Source organism: Trichechus manatus, unplaced genomic scaffold (assembly GCF_000243295.1).
Source record: "Trichechus manatus latirostris isolate Lorelei unplaced genomic scaffold, TriManLat1.0 scaffold00020, whole genome shotgun sequence".
Taxonomy (NCBI): domain Eukaryota; kingdom Metazoa; phylum Chordata; class Mammalia; order Sirenia; family Trichechidae; genus Trichechus; species Trichechus manatus.
In genome coordinates, this window is record NW_004443956.1 from 23,584,586 (window position 1) to 23,605,515 (window position 20,930).

Below are 20,930 nucleotides of genomic sequence, written 5' to 3' on the forward strand. Positions count from 1 at the left end.
ATTCTTTGATGGTTACGAGGGTGGGGAGGGAGGGTGAGGGTTATTTACTAATTAGATAGCAGATAAGAATTATCTTAGGTGAAGGGAAGCACAGTACACACTACAGGGAAGTCAGCACAACTGGACTAATCCAAAGCTAAGAAGTTTCCTGAATACAGTCAAACACTTTGAGGGACAGAGTAGCAGGGGTAGGGGTCTGGGGACCATGCTTTCAGGGGACATCCAAGTCAACTGGCATAACAAAGCTTATTAAGAAAATATTCTGCATCCTACTTTACTGAGTGGCATCTAGGGTCTTAAAAGCTTGCAAGCAGCCATCTAAGATGAATCCATTGGTCCCAACCACCTGGAGTAAAGGAGAATGAAGAACATCAAAGACACAAGGAAAGTATTAGCCCAGGAGACAGAAAGGGCCACATAAACCAGAGACTTCATCAGCCTGACACCAGAAGAACTAGATGGTGCCTGGCTACCACCAATGACCACCCTGACAGGGAACACAACAGAGAGTCTCAGATGGAGCAGGACAAAGGTGGGGTGCAGAACTCAAATTCTGGTAAGAAGACCAGACTTAATGGTCTGATTGAGACTGGAGGAACCCCAGAAAGCATGGCCCCTGGATTCTCTATTGGCCCAGAACTAAAACAATTTCCGAGGCCAACTCTTCAGACAGGGATTGCACTGGACTGTGGGACATAAAGTGATACTTGTGAGGAATGTGTCTTTTAGCTCAAGTAGACACAAGAGACTAAATGGGCATGGCAACTCCATATGTGTCAGAGTAGGACTGTGCTCCATAGGGGTCTCAATGGCTGATTTTTCGGAAGTAGATAGCCAGGCCTTTCTTCCAAGGTGTCTCTGGGGGGACTCAAACCCCAAATCTTTCAGTAGCAGCAGCAAGTAAGCACATTAAGCATTTGCACCACTCAGGGCCTCTGTGCGTGTGTGTGTGTGTGTGTGTGTGTTTCAGTCACTGAAGAAACAGCCATCACTCCTGTTTCCAGGAAGAAAGGATCATTTTTTGCTTTCTTAAGGCTCAGTCAACAAATCTTTAACAAGGGTAAAACAATACAGCAATATCTACTTGTAAGCACAATCTACAGGCAAATGATTCATTAAGTACAGGTTTCAAACACCATTTACCACGGTCCTACTGTAGTTTTCCTATGTTTTACTGCTGAGACCCTTGGCTTGGAGCGATATTTATTTACCCCAAGGGTCTTAGTTATCTAGTGCTGCTATAACAAAAATACCACAAGTGGAGGGCTTTAACAAACTGAAGTTTATTTTCTCATAGTCTAGGAAGTCTGAATGCAGGGAGTCATCTCCAGAGGAAGGCTTTATCTCTCAGTAGGCTCTAGGGGAAAGTCCTTGTCATCAATCTTCCCCTTGTCTAGGAGCTTCTCAGTGCTACACCCCAGGGTCCGTTCCTGGCTCTTCTTGCTTGGTGGTAATGAGGCCTTTCTCCTCTCTGCTTGCTTTTCCCTTTTATATCTCAAAAGAGATTGACTCAGGATACAACCTAATCCTAAGGATTGTGTCTTGCCCCATTAACATAACTGCCTCTAATGCTGCTTCATTGACATCATAGAAGCTAAGGTTATATCAGATCACAAAATGGAGGACAATCACACAGTACTGGGAATCATGGCCTAGCCAAGTTGACAGACACTTTTGGGGGACACAATTCATTCCTTAACACCAAGCATAACCTCTACCATTGTGAGTTTGCACCGCCCCAGCACGTGTGCCGAATTACCCAGGGTCCTGTAACCATTTCAGCAAGAGAAAAAAATAGTAGAGTCACCCCAGTGAGTTAAGGGCAGTGCTCATCATTCATCCCATTTACTAGTTAATGTCTTCATAAATCTGATGCATAGAGACAAGTGACAAATTGTCACAATTCTGCCTTTTGGCTACACTGAAAACATACCTCCTGAAGCCTCCAAACTCCAAGGTCCCTTTTTCCCTTGGAGAGTGAGTATGTGGGGGTGGGAGAGCGGAGGGACAGGGAGGAGGGAGCCAGGAGCCTCAGCCTGGCTGGGATTTCTCCAGCGCTGGAGCTGCGGGGGCACCTAGAGATCCTAATGGGCAGTATAAGGGTGGTGAATTCCCACCTCTGCATCCTCAGTCACTATCCTGAAGAACAAGAGCACTGTATTCATCAGTTCAGTAAACCACACTGATAAGGAGCTCAACTGCGCCTTGCGTCATGTGAACACATGAAGATTGATCATAGAATTAGACTGTCCGCCCTGGAGTGCCCTCCGCTGATCCAGTCCTTCATGCGGCTGATTTGGAGGCTCAGCCGAAGCATGTCTAGAAGCGAAGTTGACACTGGAGCCCCACCGAGCCAGGGAGTCGAGTGCACTTAGAAATGTCATTTTTTTAAATTTCTCTTCCCAGAACTACTGTCCACCTGACTGAGACACAGTGAAAGCAGCCCAACAATCAATCATCAGCGCCGAGGACAGCCGTAATTAGATTATAAAATCATAACTGTAGTCATTGTACGTCTGCTTGCATAATTACATCAGCATGCTAATGCCATTTTAATGGTCTCTAATGATGTAATAAGAAATAATGGAATTTATTTGACAGCTACATAACCATTAACAAAACATATTAAGCATAACTGGTACTTCCATAAAAATGCAGACAATATCTGAAAGTGGCAGCTAACGTGTTGGCCTTTTTTCCTTTCTCTGGAACAATGAGCAGTCTGACGATGTATTCTTAAATGCAGCGCCAAGTGAATATTGCTGCCAACCAGACATGCAGTTCCTTCCGACTCCAAGCCCTCCCACGGGGCCACAGCTGAACGGCTAAAGTCAGTTCCCCAGGCTAGCTGTGTATCCTGAACACCTGTGTGCCCATCACTGTGCTGGCTGTGGGCGATAATATGCATGGCTTGGGAGGGGCAAAACTGATACACATCAACAACTACACACATACACACATGTACACGCGTTCTCACATGCACCTATGTCTCTACGTACATGTCCACACATGTGCACACATACACACACACAACAATTAAGGGCCCAGCAGTGTGGTAAAGACTACAAATGGCCAACACTGGGGGCTTCAGAGAAGGCTTTGGAGCCAGCAAGGATCAGACTTCAGCTTTGAAGTATGAGTGGGATTAAACATGAGCAGGAGAAGCTAGCCAACAATTCCAGTTGGGGCAAGGCCACGAGGGAAGGCCCACAGAAGGTCCACGTGTGGCCTACTCATGAGGCCAGCTGGGGACCAGATTCCCAAAGGTTTTAAAAGACGGTTGTGGAGGCCGAATTGGATTTAGCAGACAATAGAAAGCCACCAGAGCTTTCGGAGCAGGGAAGAGACATTTACAAAAGATTTATTTGGGCAGCTAGCTCAGCTGGCAAGTTCAGGCCTGCCCTTTAGAGAGGCTAGAAAGCACTCTCTGGAAAGGCCTTATGGACTCCCAGTTAGTCTTCAGACAGTGGAAATCCTGGTATGGGAAGGATTGCAACAAGGAGTAAGAGGCAGAGTTGTGGTGAAGAGCAGGGTAGCAGAAGGAAAAAGCCAATCAGTCTGGGTTTAAATGAACGTACACCCAAAGTGTCCCAGTCAAAAGGACTAACGGGTCTGACATTCCTGCCGTTTTGCCAACAATCTCTGAAAAGGTTAATGGGACTTGTTTGGGCTAAATGACTGGGAAGAAAGGATAGTTTAGTTCATGAAAACTCAGTCATCTTTATAGGGAGGAATGGGAGAAATAAAGCCTAACCACCGATGCGGTTGGGGGAGAGGGAGGACAGAGATGGGCAGTACAGAAATCTGCAGGGGCATGGCCTGAGGAGATGAGTTGTGCATCAGGGCACTGAGCTCCTGGGACCCTAGGACAAAATGATGCTCTCAACCTTTTAAATCCCATGTCATATTCTCTTCACCTTCCTTTAATAGTACCAAAACACTTTAACATAACTACAAATAAAAGCCATGGACATTTTAAAAGAAATCCAATTTGTTTCCTTAAAAATCTCAATTGTGCGATATCAATGTGGGTAATGAGTGTACTTGTTTGCCACAAGAGATCCATCCTAGACAGTGTGGAAGACAAAGCACATCTTGGCCACCGTCAGCTTCCAGCCTGCTACAGTCGGTGACCCAGTTACATCTCTTCTGGACTCCCTGGGTGTGGCAAATGGTTAATGCACTTGACTGCTAGGTTGAGGTTGGAGGTTTGAGTCTACCCCGAGGTGCCTTGAAAGAAAGTCCTGGCGATCTACTTCCGAAAGAGCAGCCTATGCGGCACAGTTCTACTCTGACACACACAGGGTTCCCATTAGCCTGAGTCAACTCCACAGCAACTGGTTGCCTATCCTGTAGATTCTGAATCACATCTGTCCCTGATCCCCAGATGACATGTACTGCAATGAGTGGAAAGGAGGAAACGGGTACAAGATGGCAGAAGGAAGAAGGTGGGGCATGGACACCTATTGGTCCATCCTCCCACACTACCCAGGAGGTGCTCACCTTGGACAGCCACCGAGCTTCCTGATCCCCTGCACTCCTCCGCCCCCCGTCTTATCCTCTCCCAAAGCCCATGTCCTAAGCCACCACTATCTCAACAACACCAAGTGCAGGCTGGGCAGCAGCGCTGTCTGGCCCTTCCTCTTGGGATCACTATGCAGACATACCTCAGTTTATACAAATAGCGGCAGAGGGGCTGATGAGGGAGAGGGGAATCCTAAAACATCGCAAGGTGGGCAGCCGCCAGTCAAAAGGCCGCCAGTGTACTTGAACCCGTGTTTCGTTTGCTGCGAAATCACCACAGAAGGGTTTCGCTAAAAGAAAAACATGAAAATTCAATAAATGCAGTCCCAAATGGGGCCGAGAAAATTTTATTCTAAAGCTGCTTCAAGTGATTCCTCTCTCGTCCCGCGTTCTAACAGCGGGCCGAGCTGTGACAGCGTCCTGTGAGCGCAGTGCCGCGCCCTCAGCGGTACTCGCAAGGGCCGCCTTGCAGCGCCAACTCTTCTCATCGACCACCTCCAAGTTTCCCCTACAACATCCTGATCTTTACTGCAACCAATGTCACAAAACAATTTGTGTATAAATTTTTGAATGAGAAACTAACTTGCACCATAAACTTTCACCTTAAGCACAATAAAATTATTTTCAAAATTCTAATTTTTAACAAAAGAGGCATTCATTCGTTCACTCACCATTCATTCAGCAGCAGCATAAGACTTGGCACCAGTAGGTGAATTTCTCAGAGCTACAGAAGAAGTGCTTCCTGTTGTTAGTTGCCATTGAGTCGACTCCAGCTAATGGCAATCCCACGTACTACAGAACAAAATGCCTCATCCTGAGCCATCTTCATGCTCATCGGTATGCTAGAGTCCATTGTTGCAACCACTGTATACTTTGAGTGCCTTCCAACCTGGGAGGCTCATCTTCCAGCACTATACCGGACAATATTCTGTTGTTATCCTTAGGGTTTTCACTGACTGATTTTCAGAAGTAGACCTCCAGGACTTTCTTCCTAGTCTCTCTTAGTCTGGAAACTCCACTGAAACCTGTCCATCATGGGTGACCCTGCTGGTACCGGTGGCATAGCTTCCAACATCACAGCAATACATAAGCTATAACAGTGTGACAAACTGACAGACGGGTGACCACATTACATGTCTCTGATTTTTCGAGTGAAGGGTAAGAAATGGACATTCCAGTTGTTGGTGGAGGTGGACAGGGGTGTGATTTGGGTGATCGAGAGGACCAGTCCATGTTGTCCAATAGACTCTCCCATCAAGCATGCACTGATGAAGCATCTGTCCATGCAGTCACTACGAGAGGTGTGTTGTTGTTAGTTGCCAGCAAGTCGATTCCAACTCATGGTGACCCCATGTGTGCAGAGTAGAATTGTTCCATAGAGTTTTCAAGGCTGTGACCTTTCGGAAGCCCATCGCCAGGCCTGTCTTCAGAGGTGCCGCCGATGTTCAAACTGCCAACCTTTCAGTTAGTAGTGGAGCACTTAACTGTTTGTGCCATGGAGGGACTCCTGTGAGAGGTATAAGTGATGCAAATATGGACTAAGGGTTTCTCTGTCCTCAAGGAACTTACTGTCTTGTGGTGAAAGAAAGCAAATAACTAATGATGTGTTAGGGTACTGGAAGGCCGCACAGAACCCATGAGAATAATCCCATCAGAACAGCACTTAACCCTCCTCTCAGGGCCTCAAGGAGAGGTGACACTGTAGCTGAATCTACCAGGGGGTCTGGCTTAGCAGGACCTGGGTGTCAGCATGCTCAGGAAACCACCTTCTTCTTCCTCTGAAACACACAGAATCAGTTCTTACTGCTCACATCCTCAGGCTAACTTGCCACCCCAGCTTCTCCTTCCTGAGCTGGGCTTAGGCCTGAATCCTTGATTTCTAAAGCCAGGCCACCTCTGAAAGGGGGGCACTATGGAGGGGCAGTGCTGAGTGTGTAGACATGGTATGCAATTCTTCATTGAAAGGGATGCAATTTGACAAAGGCTTATTCACAAGCAATTGGTGAAAATAAACCAGGAGGCTCTGGAGTCACTGATGCCTCCACTCTTGTCCCTATAATTCATTCTCAGAGCAGCTGGAGGGATCTTTAAACAATTTTTATATTGTGGTGAAATATATATAACCAAAATATTTGCCATTCCAACCGTTTTTACATGTAAAATTCAGTGACATTAATTATGTTCCCCAAGTTGTGCAACCATCACCATTATCCACTTCCAAATGGTTTCATCACCCTTAACAGGAACTCGGAACTCTTTCAGCAATACCTCCCCATTTCCCCCCCATCGCCACCCTGGAGACCACTAACAACTGTGGTCTCTGCATTTCCTGTTCCAGATATTTCATTTAAGTAGGATTGTACAATATTTGATCTTTTATGTCTGGTTTATTTCACTCAGCATAATGTTTTCACGCTTATCCATGTTGTAGAATGTACCAGAACTTCATTCCTTCTTATGATTTAATAATATTCCGTTGTATGTATATACTATATTTTGTTTATCCATTCATCTGATGTTGGACACCTGGGCTGTTTCCACCTTTTATTGTGAATAATGATACAGTAAACATTGGTGTACAGATATTTGTTTGAGTTCCTGCTTCCAGTTCTCTTGGTATATACCTAGGAGTGGAATTGCTAGGTCAGATGGTAATTCTATGTTTAACTTTTTGAAGAACTGCCAGACTGTTTTCCACAGTGGCTACACCGTTTTACAGTCCAGCAAATGCACAAGGGTTCCAATTTCTCCATATCCTTGCCAACACTTGTTGTTTTCCAGTTTTCTGATCATAGCCACCCTAGTGGGAGTGAAGTGAGATCTCATTGTGTTTTGATTTGCATTTCCCTGATGACTAATGACTGAGCATCTTTTCATGTGCTTGTTGACTGTTAGTGTACCTTCCCTGATGAAATGTCTATTCAAGTCCTTTGACCGTTTTTTAATTTGGTTTTAGTCTTTTTGCTGTTGAGGGAGGGATTAAAAAATACATATCAGATGACACACTCTCCTGACTAAAACTCTCCAGTGGTTTCCCCTCACACAGAATAAAATCCATACTCTTTACAACAGCCCTGAAGGCCCTTCCTGAATTAGCCCCTGCCTACATGTCTGCCATCTCTCACATGACAGTCCTTTTTTTTAGTAATATTTTATTGTGTTTCAGGTAAAAGTTTGCACAGTAAATTAGGTTCTCCTATAAAAAATTTATACAGATTGCTCCATGCCATTGGTTACAATTTTTACAATGTGTCAGCATTCTCATTATTTCCATTGTGTTTGTTGTTTCCACTAATCTAGCTTCCCCTCCCCTCCTTGCCTTCTCATCTTTGCTTTTGGATAAATGTTGACTGTTTGGTCTCACATAGTTAATTGTTTAAGGGAGCACATTACTCACGGGTGACATTTTTTATTTTATGAGCCAATCTATTATACGGCTATACAGAAATAGCTTCAATTCCAAGTTCAAAGGTTATCTTAGGACGATTGTCACAGGGGTTCCTCTAGTCTCTATCAGTCCAGTAGGTCTAGCCTTTTTTTAGTTTTCTTCTACATTTTTCTCCTGTTCTATCTAGGACCTTCTATTGTGTCCCTAGTCAGAACAGCTGATAGTGGTAGCTGGGCACCATCTAGTTCTTCTGGTCTCAGGTTAGAAGAGGTTGTGGTTTGTGTGGGCCACAAGTCCCATGGACTAGTTTCTTCCGAGAGTCTTTGATTTCTTTCATTCTTTTTTGTTCCACATGAGTAGAGACCAATAGCTGTATCTTAGACGGTCGCTCAGCAGCTTTTAAGACCCCAGAGGCTACTCACAAAACTAGGATGTAGAGCATTATTTTTGTGAAATATATTATGCCAAATGACTAAGTTGTCCCTTGAGGTTATGGTCTCAAAGCCTTTTAATCCAGTAAACCAATCCTGCGAGTTGTTTGGATATGTCTAGGAAGACTTCGTAACTGTGCCTCGTATGTCGTTTGTTACATATGTGGGTATATATGCAGCACACTCAAATGTGTATATTCATATGTCTACAGATACACCTATACATGCAGGTGCATTTACTCACATGTGCCTTTCTATACACATATACACATTCATGTCTACCCATGTAACCATATACATATTTTTGGTTGTTTTTACTGTTGTTGCAAATTGTATATGTTAGAGCATTTACCTAAATTGTCCCTTTTTCTCATGGACTGCTTCGTGTCTTTATTTAACTTGGTCAAGTTGTGCTGACTTCACCCATGTTTGGTCTTGTCTTTCCCATCATCACAAGTAACAAGTCTCTACTATCTAGAAAGTGATTCCCCCTCCCTCTCCTTCCCATCTCTGGTAACCATCAAAGAACTTTGCTTTCTGTGTGTATATCTATTCTTGACTTTTTATAATAGTGAGACTATACAATATTTGTCTTTTTGTGATTGACTTATTTCACTCGCATCCTCCATATTCATCCATGTTAAAATATGTTTTGCAGACTCCTCATTATTCTTTATAGTTATGCACTTCTTTCAAAACTTATCTCCAAACCCAGGGTTTCCAAATGTGCATCTACCTAACTCAGCCCACAGCTGTACGCTGATTATGTCAATGAATTTCTTCAATTTGTGTCATCTATGTATGTGAGCTTTCTCAAGCTTTCTATTTACTGTTCAAGAAATGTGAAAGGAGCTGCCGTTCATTGGGTGCCTCCTGGCCCCTTACGCATTATGTCATTTAATCTCTCTAAGGCCTTCACGGTAGTTGTTATATTCAGGTTACAGATGAAGAAAGAAGCTTATAGGGCTAAAATAACTTAAGCGCTTTCAGATCGCAAAGCCTCTGCTCCCTCCACTCAGCTGCAGAGCCACCCATGTCATCTAAACCCCTTTAGATTTATTGTGGTAAAATACTTATAACACAAAATTTGCCATCCTAACAGTTTTTAAGGTGGCATTATTTAAACTCACAGTGTTGTACCACCTTCACCACCATCTACTCCACAACATTTCATCACCCCAAGTAGACACCCATCAGACAATAACTCTCCATCCCTCCAGCCCCTTCACTTCTAATCCACTTTCCATCTGTATGAATTTACCTAACTAGATAGGTCACATAAGTGCAATCATACAATATTTGTCTTTTTGTATATAAATTATTTAATTTAGCATAATTTTTTCAAGGTTCATCTATGCTGTAGCATGTATCAGAAATTCATTCCTTTTTATGGCTGAATAATATTCCATTGTGTGTGTATATACCACATTTTGTTTATCTATCCATCTACTGACGGACATGTGGGTTGTTTCCACCCTTTGGCTACTCTGAATAGTGCTACAATGAACATTGGTGTACATGTGTTAGTTTGCATCCCTGTTTTCAAGTCTCTAAGTTTATACCTAGGAGTGGAATTGCTGGGCCATACAGTTGTTCTATGTTTAACTTTTTGAGAAACAGCCAAACTGTTTTCCACAGCAGCTGTACCATTTTACTATCCCACAAGCAATGCACGAGCGTTCCAATTTCTCAACACCCTCACCAACACCTGTCATTTTCCATTTTTCTGATAATAACCATCCTAGTAGGGCTGAAGCGGTATCTTGAGTTTTCATTAGAGGCAATAGTTGGGCTGTGTACACAGCAGGCATTCAGTAAATGCTGACAGCACTTTCACTGAAGGCCCTATCCCCAGAGATTCTGATCATTTGCAATGGGGTGGGGCCTAGGCATCAGAATTTTTAAAAGCCTCCCAGACAATTCTAATGTGCAGCCAGGGCTGAGAACCTCTGCCTAGTTGGATGCCATTCTTTCAAGAGATTATAATTTTTATAATTAAACTCAGGTTTCAGCTGTATTTAAATAACTTACCAAAGCCCACTGGAATTTTCCTTTCATTTCCTTTATAAACTGTTTCACTCTGATATAATTAACAAAACCACAGACACAATCTTCTTTCCTTCACAAACCAATTTATGAAACCAAACACAATGTGAGAAAAGAATAAAACCTAAAGCCCTCACATCAGGTACTCACCTGATATCTGCAAAGTTGCTGATCGGCACCTTCAGGAGATGTGCTATGTCCTCTATCAACTTCTTTCCCTTTTCCAGGCTCAGAGGGCTGTTGAAGGATAGCAAAGAAGAGGGAGGGGGAGAAAGAGCATTACAAAATGGAACTCATCAATACTTGAGAAACTAAAAGTCCCCAAAGAGTTACCACCTTGGCCTCTGAGATTCTGAAAGCCATCCCCGCTCACGGTATTCCTGTCACATAGTGATCATGACACCAGGGGAATTGGGATCAGGTGCTTCTTCAGGCATGATGAATCACCTGAATTTTCCAGCAATAAGACAAACAATAAGGTGCAAATGGAATTGTTAGGAAGCGTAATGGGCCCATGATGCAGCAACTGGCTCATCTCAGCCTTCAATAAAAAATATAATAAAGAGGGTGGGAGGGAGGCGAAGAAGAGAAAAGAGAAAGAAAAGATTGGTGCTGGTGAGGGAAGCAAATGCTGAAAACAAATTGCAGGATGGGGTGTCCAATGTACAAAGGCAACGCATATTTCAAAATTGATTCATTTCTAGCATGACTTCTATTCTGATGGAAGGATATATAAATGTTCCATAGTTAAGGGTAAACAAAAAACACGATGGACGAGTCCACCACTAGTGACTCATTAAAAGAGGGCGTAAATATTCTATGATGACACCATGCCTAACAGACTCTGCAGTAGCCAGGCCATGTTTACATAAAGAGAGCTGTTTTATTAAGAGCCCTGAGGAGCAATCATGTATAATTTGAAGTTCCAATTACAAATCCTGCAGTTTAGTAGTCAGTTTTGCAAATCATGAGTTGCTTGTGAAATCCTGTTAGTACCACTTCAAAGAATTATTCAAATTATATTGTTATATAAAAACAATGTTGAATAGCAAAGGTTTTCAATCTAGCTGACCATTCATTCATTCATTCCTCAAATGTTTAAGAATGCCCACGAGGTGCCAGGCACTGCTTAGCTTAGGGGATGAAGCAATGAACAAAAAAGACCAAGTCTCCGACTTCGTGGAGCTTGCATTCTAGTGGGGGAGGACAAGCAACAAAGAAGTTAACAAGTAAAAATTAATTATGTCAATTAGTGACAGGTTCTATGGAGAGAATTTGAATAGGGTAAGGGAAAAATGCAGTGTGGGGTGAGGGAAGGAAAGTGTAGAGTAGCTATTTCTAAATGTGGTTATATAAGGTCTCTCCCATCAGGTAACAACTGAGCAGAGACCTGAGGCACTGAGTTACTGATATCTGGGGGAAGAGCATTCCAGACAATGAGAACAGAAAGTGCAAAGGACCAGAGGCAAGGGTGTCCCTAGTGGGTTCAAGAAACATGAGGAGGTCAATGTGGCCAGTGTGGAGCAGATGATGGGGAGGTGGAGGAGATGAAATTAGAGAAGAAATGGGAGCAGATAACTAGGGCTTTTAAAGTCTTGGCTTGTGCTGAGTAAGATGGAAAGCTGTTGGGATTTTGCAATGATCAGCCTGGCTTCTCTAGTAAGAATGAACTGTGGAGGAGCCTTTGTGGCGTAGTCGTTAAGAGCTTGGCTGCTAACCAAAAGGTCAGCAGTTCAAATCCACCAGTCATCCCTGGAAACTCTATGGGGCAGTTCTACTCTGTCCTATAGGGTCGTTATGAGAGAAAAAAAAGAGAGAATGAACTGTGGGGAATGAGGGTGGGAACAGGGAAAACAAACAGAGGCCACTGTAACAGTCCAGGTGAGAGAGAACGATGATGGCTGGTGTCACAGGTAGCAGAAGAGGTCATGAGATTCAGTCAGGTTTTGGATGTATGTTAAGGAAACGCTGTCAGAATTTGCTGATGAATAGAGAATATAAGAGATAGGGAAGCCAAAGAAAAGCCAGGTTGCCAGTGGTGCTGTTGGTGAATCAAGGAGTCTGTTTTGAACACATTAATATGGAGATCACTATTGGACATCCAATTTAAGACAATGAGTAGGCAGTTAGATATATGAGTTTAGAGTTCAGGGGAGTAGTTTGGGCTGGAGATAAACATTTGGGAGTTGGCCTATTGATGGTATTTGAAGCCAGGTAGTCTGAAACTGAGCCCTGGGTCACTCCAACATTTACAGTCAGGGTGTGAGGAAGAACTAGCAAAGCGGGAAAAGGAGCATCCAGTGAGGTAAGACGTAAACGAAGACAGTGAGCTTCAAGAAGGAGAGACTGATCGATAGTCAGATTGGCCAAAAAAGATGAAGACCAACATTTGCATTTCGAAGTGTGTAGGTCACTGATCCCCCACACGTCTGTTCGTTTGTCGTACTGTGGGGGCTGCATGTCGCTGTGATGCTGGAAGCTATGCTACCATATTCAAATACCAGCAGGGTCACAAATGATGAACAGGTTTCACCTGAGCTTCAAGACTAAGACAGACTAGAAAGAAGGACATAGCAGTCTACTTCTGAAAAAACTTAGACAGTGAAAACCTTATGAATAGCAGCTGATCATTGTCTGATACAGTGCTGGAAGATGAGGCCCTCAGGTTGGAAGGCACTCAGAAGATGACCGGGGAAGAACTGCCTCCTCAAAGTAGAGTTGACCTTAATGACGTGGATGGAGTCCAGCTTTCAGGACCTTCACTTGCTGATGTGGCACGACTCAAAATCAGAAGAAACAGCTGTGAACATCCATTTATAATTAGAACATGGAGTGTACGAAGTATGAATCTAAGAAAATTGGAAATCATCAAAAGCGAAATGGAATACGTAAACATCAATACCCTAGGCATTAGTGAGACGAAATGGACTGGTATTGGCCATTCTGAATCAGACAATCATATGGTCTACTATGCTGGGAATGACAACTTAAAGGGAATGGTATTGCATTCATCCTCAAAAAGAATTTTTCAAGATCTCTCCTGAAGTACAATGCTGTCAGTGATAAGATAATATCCATATGCCTACAAGGAAGACCAGTTAATATGACTATTATTCAAATTTTCACACCAATCGCTATGGCCAAAGGTAAAAAATCAGGAGGTAGCGTATGATCAAGAACGGTACTGAAGGAAGAAGTCCAAGCTGCACTGAAGACATTGGCAAAAAACAACGCTCCAGGAATTGATGGAATACCAATCGAGATGTTTCAACAAACAGATGCAGTGCTAGAAGTGCTCACTCGTCTATGCCAAGAAATTTGGAAGACAAGCTACCTGGCCAACCAACTGGAAGAAATACATATTTGTGCCCATTCCAAAGAAAGGTGATCAAACAGAATGTGGAAATTATTGAACAATAGCATTATTATCACGCGCAAGTAAAATTTTGCTGAAGATAATTCAAAAATGGTTGCAGCAGTACATCCACAGGGAACCGCCTGAAATTCAAGCCAGATTCAGAAGAGGACATGGACAGAGGGATATTATTGCTGATGTCAGTTGGATCTTGGCTGAGAGTAGAGAATACCAGAAAGATGTTTACCTGTGTTATACTGACTATGCAAAGGCATTCAACTGTGTGGATCATAAGAAATTATGACACTGCAAAGAATGGGAATTCCAGAACACTTAACTGTGCTCATGAGGAACCTGTACTTAGACAAAGAGGCAGTCTTTGAGACAGAACAAGGGGTACTGCATGGTTTAAAATCAGGAAACGTGTGTGTGAGGGTTGTACCCTCTCACCAAACTTATTCAATCTGTATGCTGAGCAAACAATCTGAGAAGGTGGACTCTCTGAAGAAGAGTGGGGCATCAGGATTGGAGGAAGACTCATTAACAACCTGTGATATGCACATGACACAACCTTGCTCGCTGAAAGTGAAGAGAACTTGAAGCACTTATGGATGGAAATCAAAGGCTACAGCCTTCAGTATGGATTACATCTCAACATAAAGAAAACAAAAATTGTCACAACTGGACCAATAAGGAACATCATGATAAATGGAGAAAAGATTGAAGTTGCCAAGGATTTCATTTTACTTCGATCCACAATCAATGCCCATGGAAGCAGCAGTCAAGAAATTAAATGATGCATTGCACTGGGAAAACCTGCTGCAAAGGACCTCTTTAAAGTGTTGAAAAGCAAAGATGTCACTTTGAGGACTAAGGTGCCCCTGACCCAAGCCATAGTGTTTTCAATCACCTCATATGCATGCAAAAGCTGAGCAACGAATAAGGAAGGCTGAAGAAGAATTGATGCCTTTGAATTATGGTGTTGGCGAAGAACGTTGAATATACCATGGACCGCCAGAAGAACAAACAAATCTACCTTGGAAGAACAGCCAGGATGCTCCTTAGAAGCAAGTATGGCGAGACTTCATCACACATACTTTGGACTAGTCCCTGGAGAAGGACATCATGCTTGTAAAGTAGAGCGAAAGCAAAAAAGAGGAAGATCCTCAATGAGATGGACTGACGCAGTGGCTGCAACAATGGGCTCAAACACAGCAGGGATTGTGAGGATGGTGCAGGACCAACCAGGCAGTATTTTGTTCTGTTGTACATAGGATCTCTATGAGTCAGAACCGACTAGACGGCACTTAACAACAATAACAGATCATTGATGAATTTGACAAGGACGGTTTCGGTGAAATAGTAGGGACAAAAGCTTGACTGCACCACATCCAATGGGTAATAGAAATAAAGGGATTTAGAAAACTCTTTCAAGGACTTTTGCTGTAGAAGGGTGCAGAGAAACATGACAGTAGCTACGAAGGCTAGTAGACAGCTTTTTTTTTTTCCTAGTAGACAGCTTTTTTTTTTTTTCTTTTATTAAGCTCGGAGCCACAACAGTCCAATGGCTTCCTGATGATGATGATACAATAATGTTGATACAGACGAGGGAGAGCAGAAAGGCTGCCATGATATTCTTGAGCAGGCAAGAGGGATAGAATCTGGTTTACAAGTGAAGGCATGGGGCTTGAATAAAAGGATGAATCGTGCCCATAGGAACAGGAAAGGAGGCAGAGTGCAGGAGCACACAGGCAGAGAAATGGGTGGATGTGATGACTGGAGGATGTGGACGTGCTCTACCAATCGCTTCCACCTGAAGGGCCACTTAAAACTACAGATCCCTGGCCTGGGTCTGGTGATTCTGATTCCACAGGCCTGCATGGTCACAGTGCTCTCCAGTGATTTCAATAATCAGGAAAGTTTCAGAACCACTGTTGTATTATATAGACAGAGGTTACTTATTTGGCGTTTATAAATCATTTCCAGAGGCAGATAGATAGATGATAGTCAGATAGAGAAAGAGAGAGAGAGACATGGATAGAGAGAGAGATAAAGATAGATGGATATTGGCTGAGATCGATTCTCACTGGAATTCAGCCTGTCTGTTAAGAAAAAACTAGGTTGAAAAACAGCAGAAGATACATGTTGCAAGTTGATGTCCCAATCCTCCAAGGACACAAGCCATAGTCAGTCATAGGTCCATGACCATGATAAATGTAAGAATCTAAAACAAGTTAAGCTGTGGACCATCTTTCATTCATAAAATTTAAAGGATCTTATACACATGTGAGACTGCAATTTAGGGACTGGATTGCCTGATAATCTACCAGGTATGGTCTGAGGCTCTCCCAAGAACCAGGCTTCTGGATGCTGAAGACCAGGGATTTTCATATCTGGCTGTGCCTCAGAATCACTTCAGGGAGTGATTACAAGCCCATCCCACTCCTAAAAAACCAGCATTGTCAGAGTTGTAACCTAGTATATTGTATTTAAAAACATATAACTAAAAACCTTTCCAAGGTAATCTGATAATCAGCCCAGTTTGGGAACCTTTGTTATAGGAAATAGAAAGATGAGAACATAGTCCTTGCCCCAAAGAAGCTTAAAATCTAGATCAAGTTCTCAAACATGCATGAGAATGGGAATTCCATAGAGAGCTTGTTAAAACACAGGTTCCTGGCTCTATCCTCAGAGTTTCAGCTTAAAGGCTAGGACTAGGACTCTGCATTTCTACCAAGTTCCCAGGTGATGCTGTTACTGTGGGTCCAGTCACCACACTTTGAGAGCCACTGGAATGAACTTAAGACACCATAAAATAACTAGCAAACTAGCAATGCAAGAGGATATTTAATTACTTGTTAACTTATGTAATTCAGCTTCTAAACAATCTACAATTTAGTGGAGAGGAACAATGGAACTAAAATTTGTTGGGGGGATATTATAGGCACTCATTCATTTAACAAATATTTATTGAGCACCTACTGTGTGCCAGGCCCTGAGCTAGAAGCTGGAGATACAATGGTAAGTAAAACAGAAATGACCACAGTCCTTGTGAAGCTTCTAGTCTAGTAGAGGAGGCAGATATTAACCAAAGAATAATAAATAAATCTATATTTTCAAACTGTGACAAGTGCCACAAGGGAAAAGCACTATGGCAGATTTGTTCAGTGTACTCTGGGAGTTTATAATAGGGGAGCCTGGCCAAGCCTTGGCAGGGGAGTATCAGAGACGGGTTCCCTCAGGAGCCGTCACTGAGCAAAGGATGAATAGAAGTTAACAGTTTAAGGTAGGGAGGGAAAGAGGAGTGGTACAGGGACAGGAAACTGCACGTGCAACGACCCTGTGGTAGGAAAGAGCGTACCTTGTTGAGAACCTGGAAGAAGTCCAGAGAGGCTGGAGTGCAGAGAGTGAGAGGCAAGTGGTAAGACAAGTCCGAAGAGGGAGGCAGAAGGGTAACCACTAAGCTTTTCATAGTCACTGTTAAGTGACTGGTTTCATTTTCAAAGCAATGATTAGCTACCAAAAGGCTTTAAGGAAGAGGCTGGTCAAATGTGTGTTTTAAAAGCTCACTCCGCTGTGTAATGAGTAGATTGGAGGAGGCCAAAGGAGATACAAGGGGAGCAATGGGGAGGCTACTGCCCTCGTCTAGATGAGAGGCAACTAATGTAGTGTGGACTATGTTGATGATAACTGAAATGGAGAAGAGAGGACAGATTCAGGAGATATTTAGGAGGTAGAGTGTCAGGATGCGATGATGGATTATTGCACTAGGGAGTCAGAGAAGGAGATGCCAAGGATGACTTCTGGGTTTCTAGGGGGCAGAAGAGGATGGCTGCATGGAGGAGATTCTATTCTCTGAAATAGAAATCACTGAAGATAGACCTAGTGCAGGGGAGAAGATCATAAGGTTGGTGTTGGGCTTAATGAGTCTCAGATGCCTTTGAGACATTCCAGTAGAGATATAGAGAAGCAGGGGGATGTTTCAGGCCCAGAGAAGGCACCTGGGCTGGAGATGCTAAATTGGGAGTCATTGGCTTATATTGTGGCAGGGACTGAGCTAAGTGCTTTTGGGGTTTCTTATTTAACTTTCTCAAAACCCCCCAAGATAGATGTTATAATTCCAGTTGAAGAAACTGTGACTCAGAGAGGTTAATCATTTTCCCAAAGTCACACAGCTAGTCGATGGCAGGGCTAGATTTGAGCCCTGAACTATTTTGCCTCTAAGCCCATCTTTCCCTACTCTGTCCAAAGCCTCAGAACACCATACTGCCTTCAGAAGGAGAAATAAAAGGTGCTTCATAAAGCCCAGTTGATGTAGCTGTGAATTTTATTTTAATGTCATGTAAGCTGCCATTTCTACTGACTCTGTGCCAGGCACTGGTCCACACACCTTGCATATACGATTTCAAATCCTCTCCAAAAACCGTCAGAGTATTTTTCTTCTGTAAGGGGAGATAACAGAGGCCCACTCCTGGCTTACACAGCCTGTGAAAAGCAGGACACAGTCTCAAACTGGGATTTGAGAGAGTCAGCTGGCATCTTTCCACTTCATCACCCTGCTTCTTGAGTAACTAGCCTTCAGAGGGTAGAAAACCTTCTGTACCAAAAATGGACAAGTTCTCAATGGAGAAAGGCTGAAAGTGTTCCTCATAAGGCCGGGAACAAGACAAGGATGTCTGCATTCACCACTGTTTTTAACATTGTACTGGAAGTTCTAGCAGAGCAACTAGGCAAGAAAAGGAAATAAAGGCATTCAAATCATAAAGGAAGAGGTAAAACTATCACACAGATGACGTATTGAAAACCCCCAAGAATTCATAAGAAAGTTACTAGAGCTAATAAAGGAATTTAGTAAAGTCACAGGGTACAAGATCAACACACAAAAATCGGTAGTGTGTTTATACACCAGCAATGAACAATCTGAGAAGAAAATAACAAAAACAATTCCATTTACAATAGCATCTAAATAAAAAGCCTAGGAATAAATTTAACCAGGAAGGTGAAAAATTTGTACACTGAAAATTATAAAACATTACAAAAATAAATTAAAGAAGACTAAATCAATGGAAAGACATTCCTTGCTCATGGATCAGAAGATTTAATATTGTTAAGATGTCAATACTACCCAAAGTAATCTACAGATTCAACACACACAAAAACAACAGCAACAAACCAGTTGCCACTGAGTTCATTCAGACTCAGGACAATCCCATCTGTTGCAGGGTAGAACTTCGCTCCATAGGATTTTCAAGGCTGTGAACTTTCGGAAGCAGATCACCAGGCCTTTCTTCAGAGGGAGATGCTAGGTGATTTCAAGTCTCCAATCTTTCAGTTAGTAATCAAGCACTTAACTGTGCCACCCAGGGAGCCCAGAGTCAACACAATCCCTATCAAATTCCAACAGCTTTCTTTGAAGAATGGAAAAGCCAACCCTCTAATTTACACAGAACTTCAAGGGTCCCTGAATAGCCAACTCAGTCTTGAAAATGAAAAACAAAGTAGGAGGACTCATATTTCTCCATTTCAAAATATACTATAAACTTATATTTATAGGTTTATAAACCAATGTGGAAAGAGACGATGGAAAACTCAATATAATTGTCAGAACAAGGCCAGGGGCTGATTGTGGAACAAACCATCGATTGTTCATATGCAAGTTCAAGTTAAAGCTGAAGAAAATCAGAACCAGTACGCAAGAACCAAAGTATAATCTTGAATATATACCACCTGAATTCAGAGACCATCTCAAGAATAGATTTGACGCATTGTACACTAATGACCGAAGACTAGACGAGCTGTGGAATGGCATCAAGGACATCATATATGAAGAAAGTGAAAGGTCATTAAAAAGACAGGAAAGAAAGAAAAGTAGATGTCAAAAGAGACTCTGAAACTTGCTCTTGAATGTACAGTGCCTCAAGTGAAAGGAAGAAGTGATGAGGTAAAAGAGCTGAACAGAAGATTTCAAAGGGCAGCTCAAGAAGACAAAGTATTATGATGAAATGTGCCAAGACCTTGCGATAGAAAACCAAAACGGAAGAACATGCTTGGCATTTCTGAAGCTGAAAGAAATGAAGAAAAAATTCAAGCCTTGAGTTGTACTATTGAAGGATTCTACAGGGAAAATATTAAACGATGCAGGAAACATCAAAAGAAGATGGAAGGAATACACAGAGCCACTGTACCAAAAAGAACTGGTCAATGTTCAGTCATTTCAGGAGGTAGCATATGATCAAGAACCAATGGTAATAAAGGAAGAGGTCCAAGCTTCACTGAAGGCACTGGCGAAAAACAAGCCTCCAGGAATTAATAGAATACCAACTGAGATGTTTCAACAAACAGATACAGGGCTAAAAGCCCTCACTTGTCTATGCCAAGAAATCTAGAAGACAGCTAACTGGCCAAATGACTAGAAGAGATCCATATCTGTGCCTATTCCAAAGAGAGGTGATCCAACAGAATGTGGAAATTATGGAACAGTATCATTAATATCACACTCATGTAAAATTTTGCTGAAGATCATTCAAAAGTGGTTGCAACAGTACATTTACAGGGAACTGCCAGAAATTCAAACTGGATTCAGAAGAGGATGTGGAATGAGGGATATCATTACTGATGCCTGATGGGTCTTGGCTGAAAGCAGAGAATACAAGAAAGATGTTTACCTGTGTTTTCTTGACTATGCAAAGGCATTCAACTGTGTGGATCATAACAAATTATGGATAACATTGCAAAGAATGGGAATTCTAAACACTTAATTGTGCTCATGAGGAACCTGTTCTTAGACAAAGAGGCAGTCGTTGGGACAGAACAAGGGGATACTGCAGGTGTGCATGAGGGTGTCTCCTCTCACCATACTTATTCAATCTGTATGCTGAGCAAATAATCTGAGAAGCTGGACTCTATGAAGAACAGGGCATCAGGATTGGAGGAAGACTCATTAACAGATGACACAACCTTGCTTGCTGAAAGTGAAGAGGACTTGAAGCACTCAATGATGGAAATCAAAGACTACAGTCTCAGTATGGATTACACCTCAGCATAAAGAAAACAAAAATCCTCACAACTGGACCAGTAAGCAACATCATGATAAATGGAGAAAAGATTGAAGTTGTAAAGGATTTCATTTTACTTGGATCCACAATCAATGCCCATGCAAGCAGCAGTCAAGAAATCAAACAACGCA

The 20,930-nt window shown here is 42.6% G+C and overlaps 1 protein-coding gene across 1 annotated transcript in view; it reads right to left on the reverse strand.

Moving 5' to 3' along the window:
• Positions 1-20,930, reverse strand: part of PTPRN2 (protein tyrosine phosphatase receptor type N2) — a 1,314,151-nt gene that overhangs the window by 938,687 nt on the left and 354,534 nt on the right. The window contains exon 10 of the mRNA XM_004372789.1: positions 10,540-10,626. Coding sequence (XP_004372846.1) covers positions 10,540-10,626 — 87 coding nt within the window. The remainder of the gene's footprint in view (positions 1-10,539; positions 10,627-20,930) is intronic.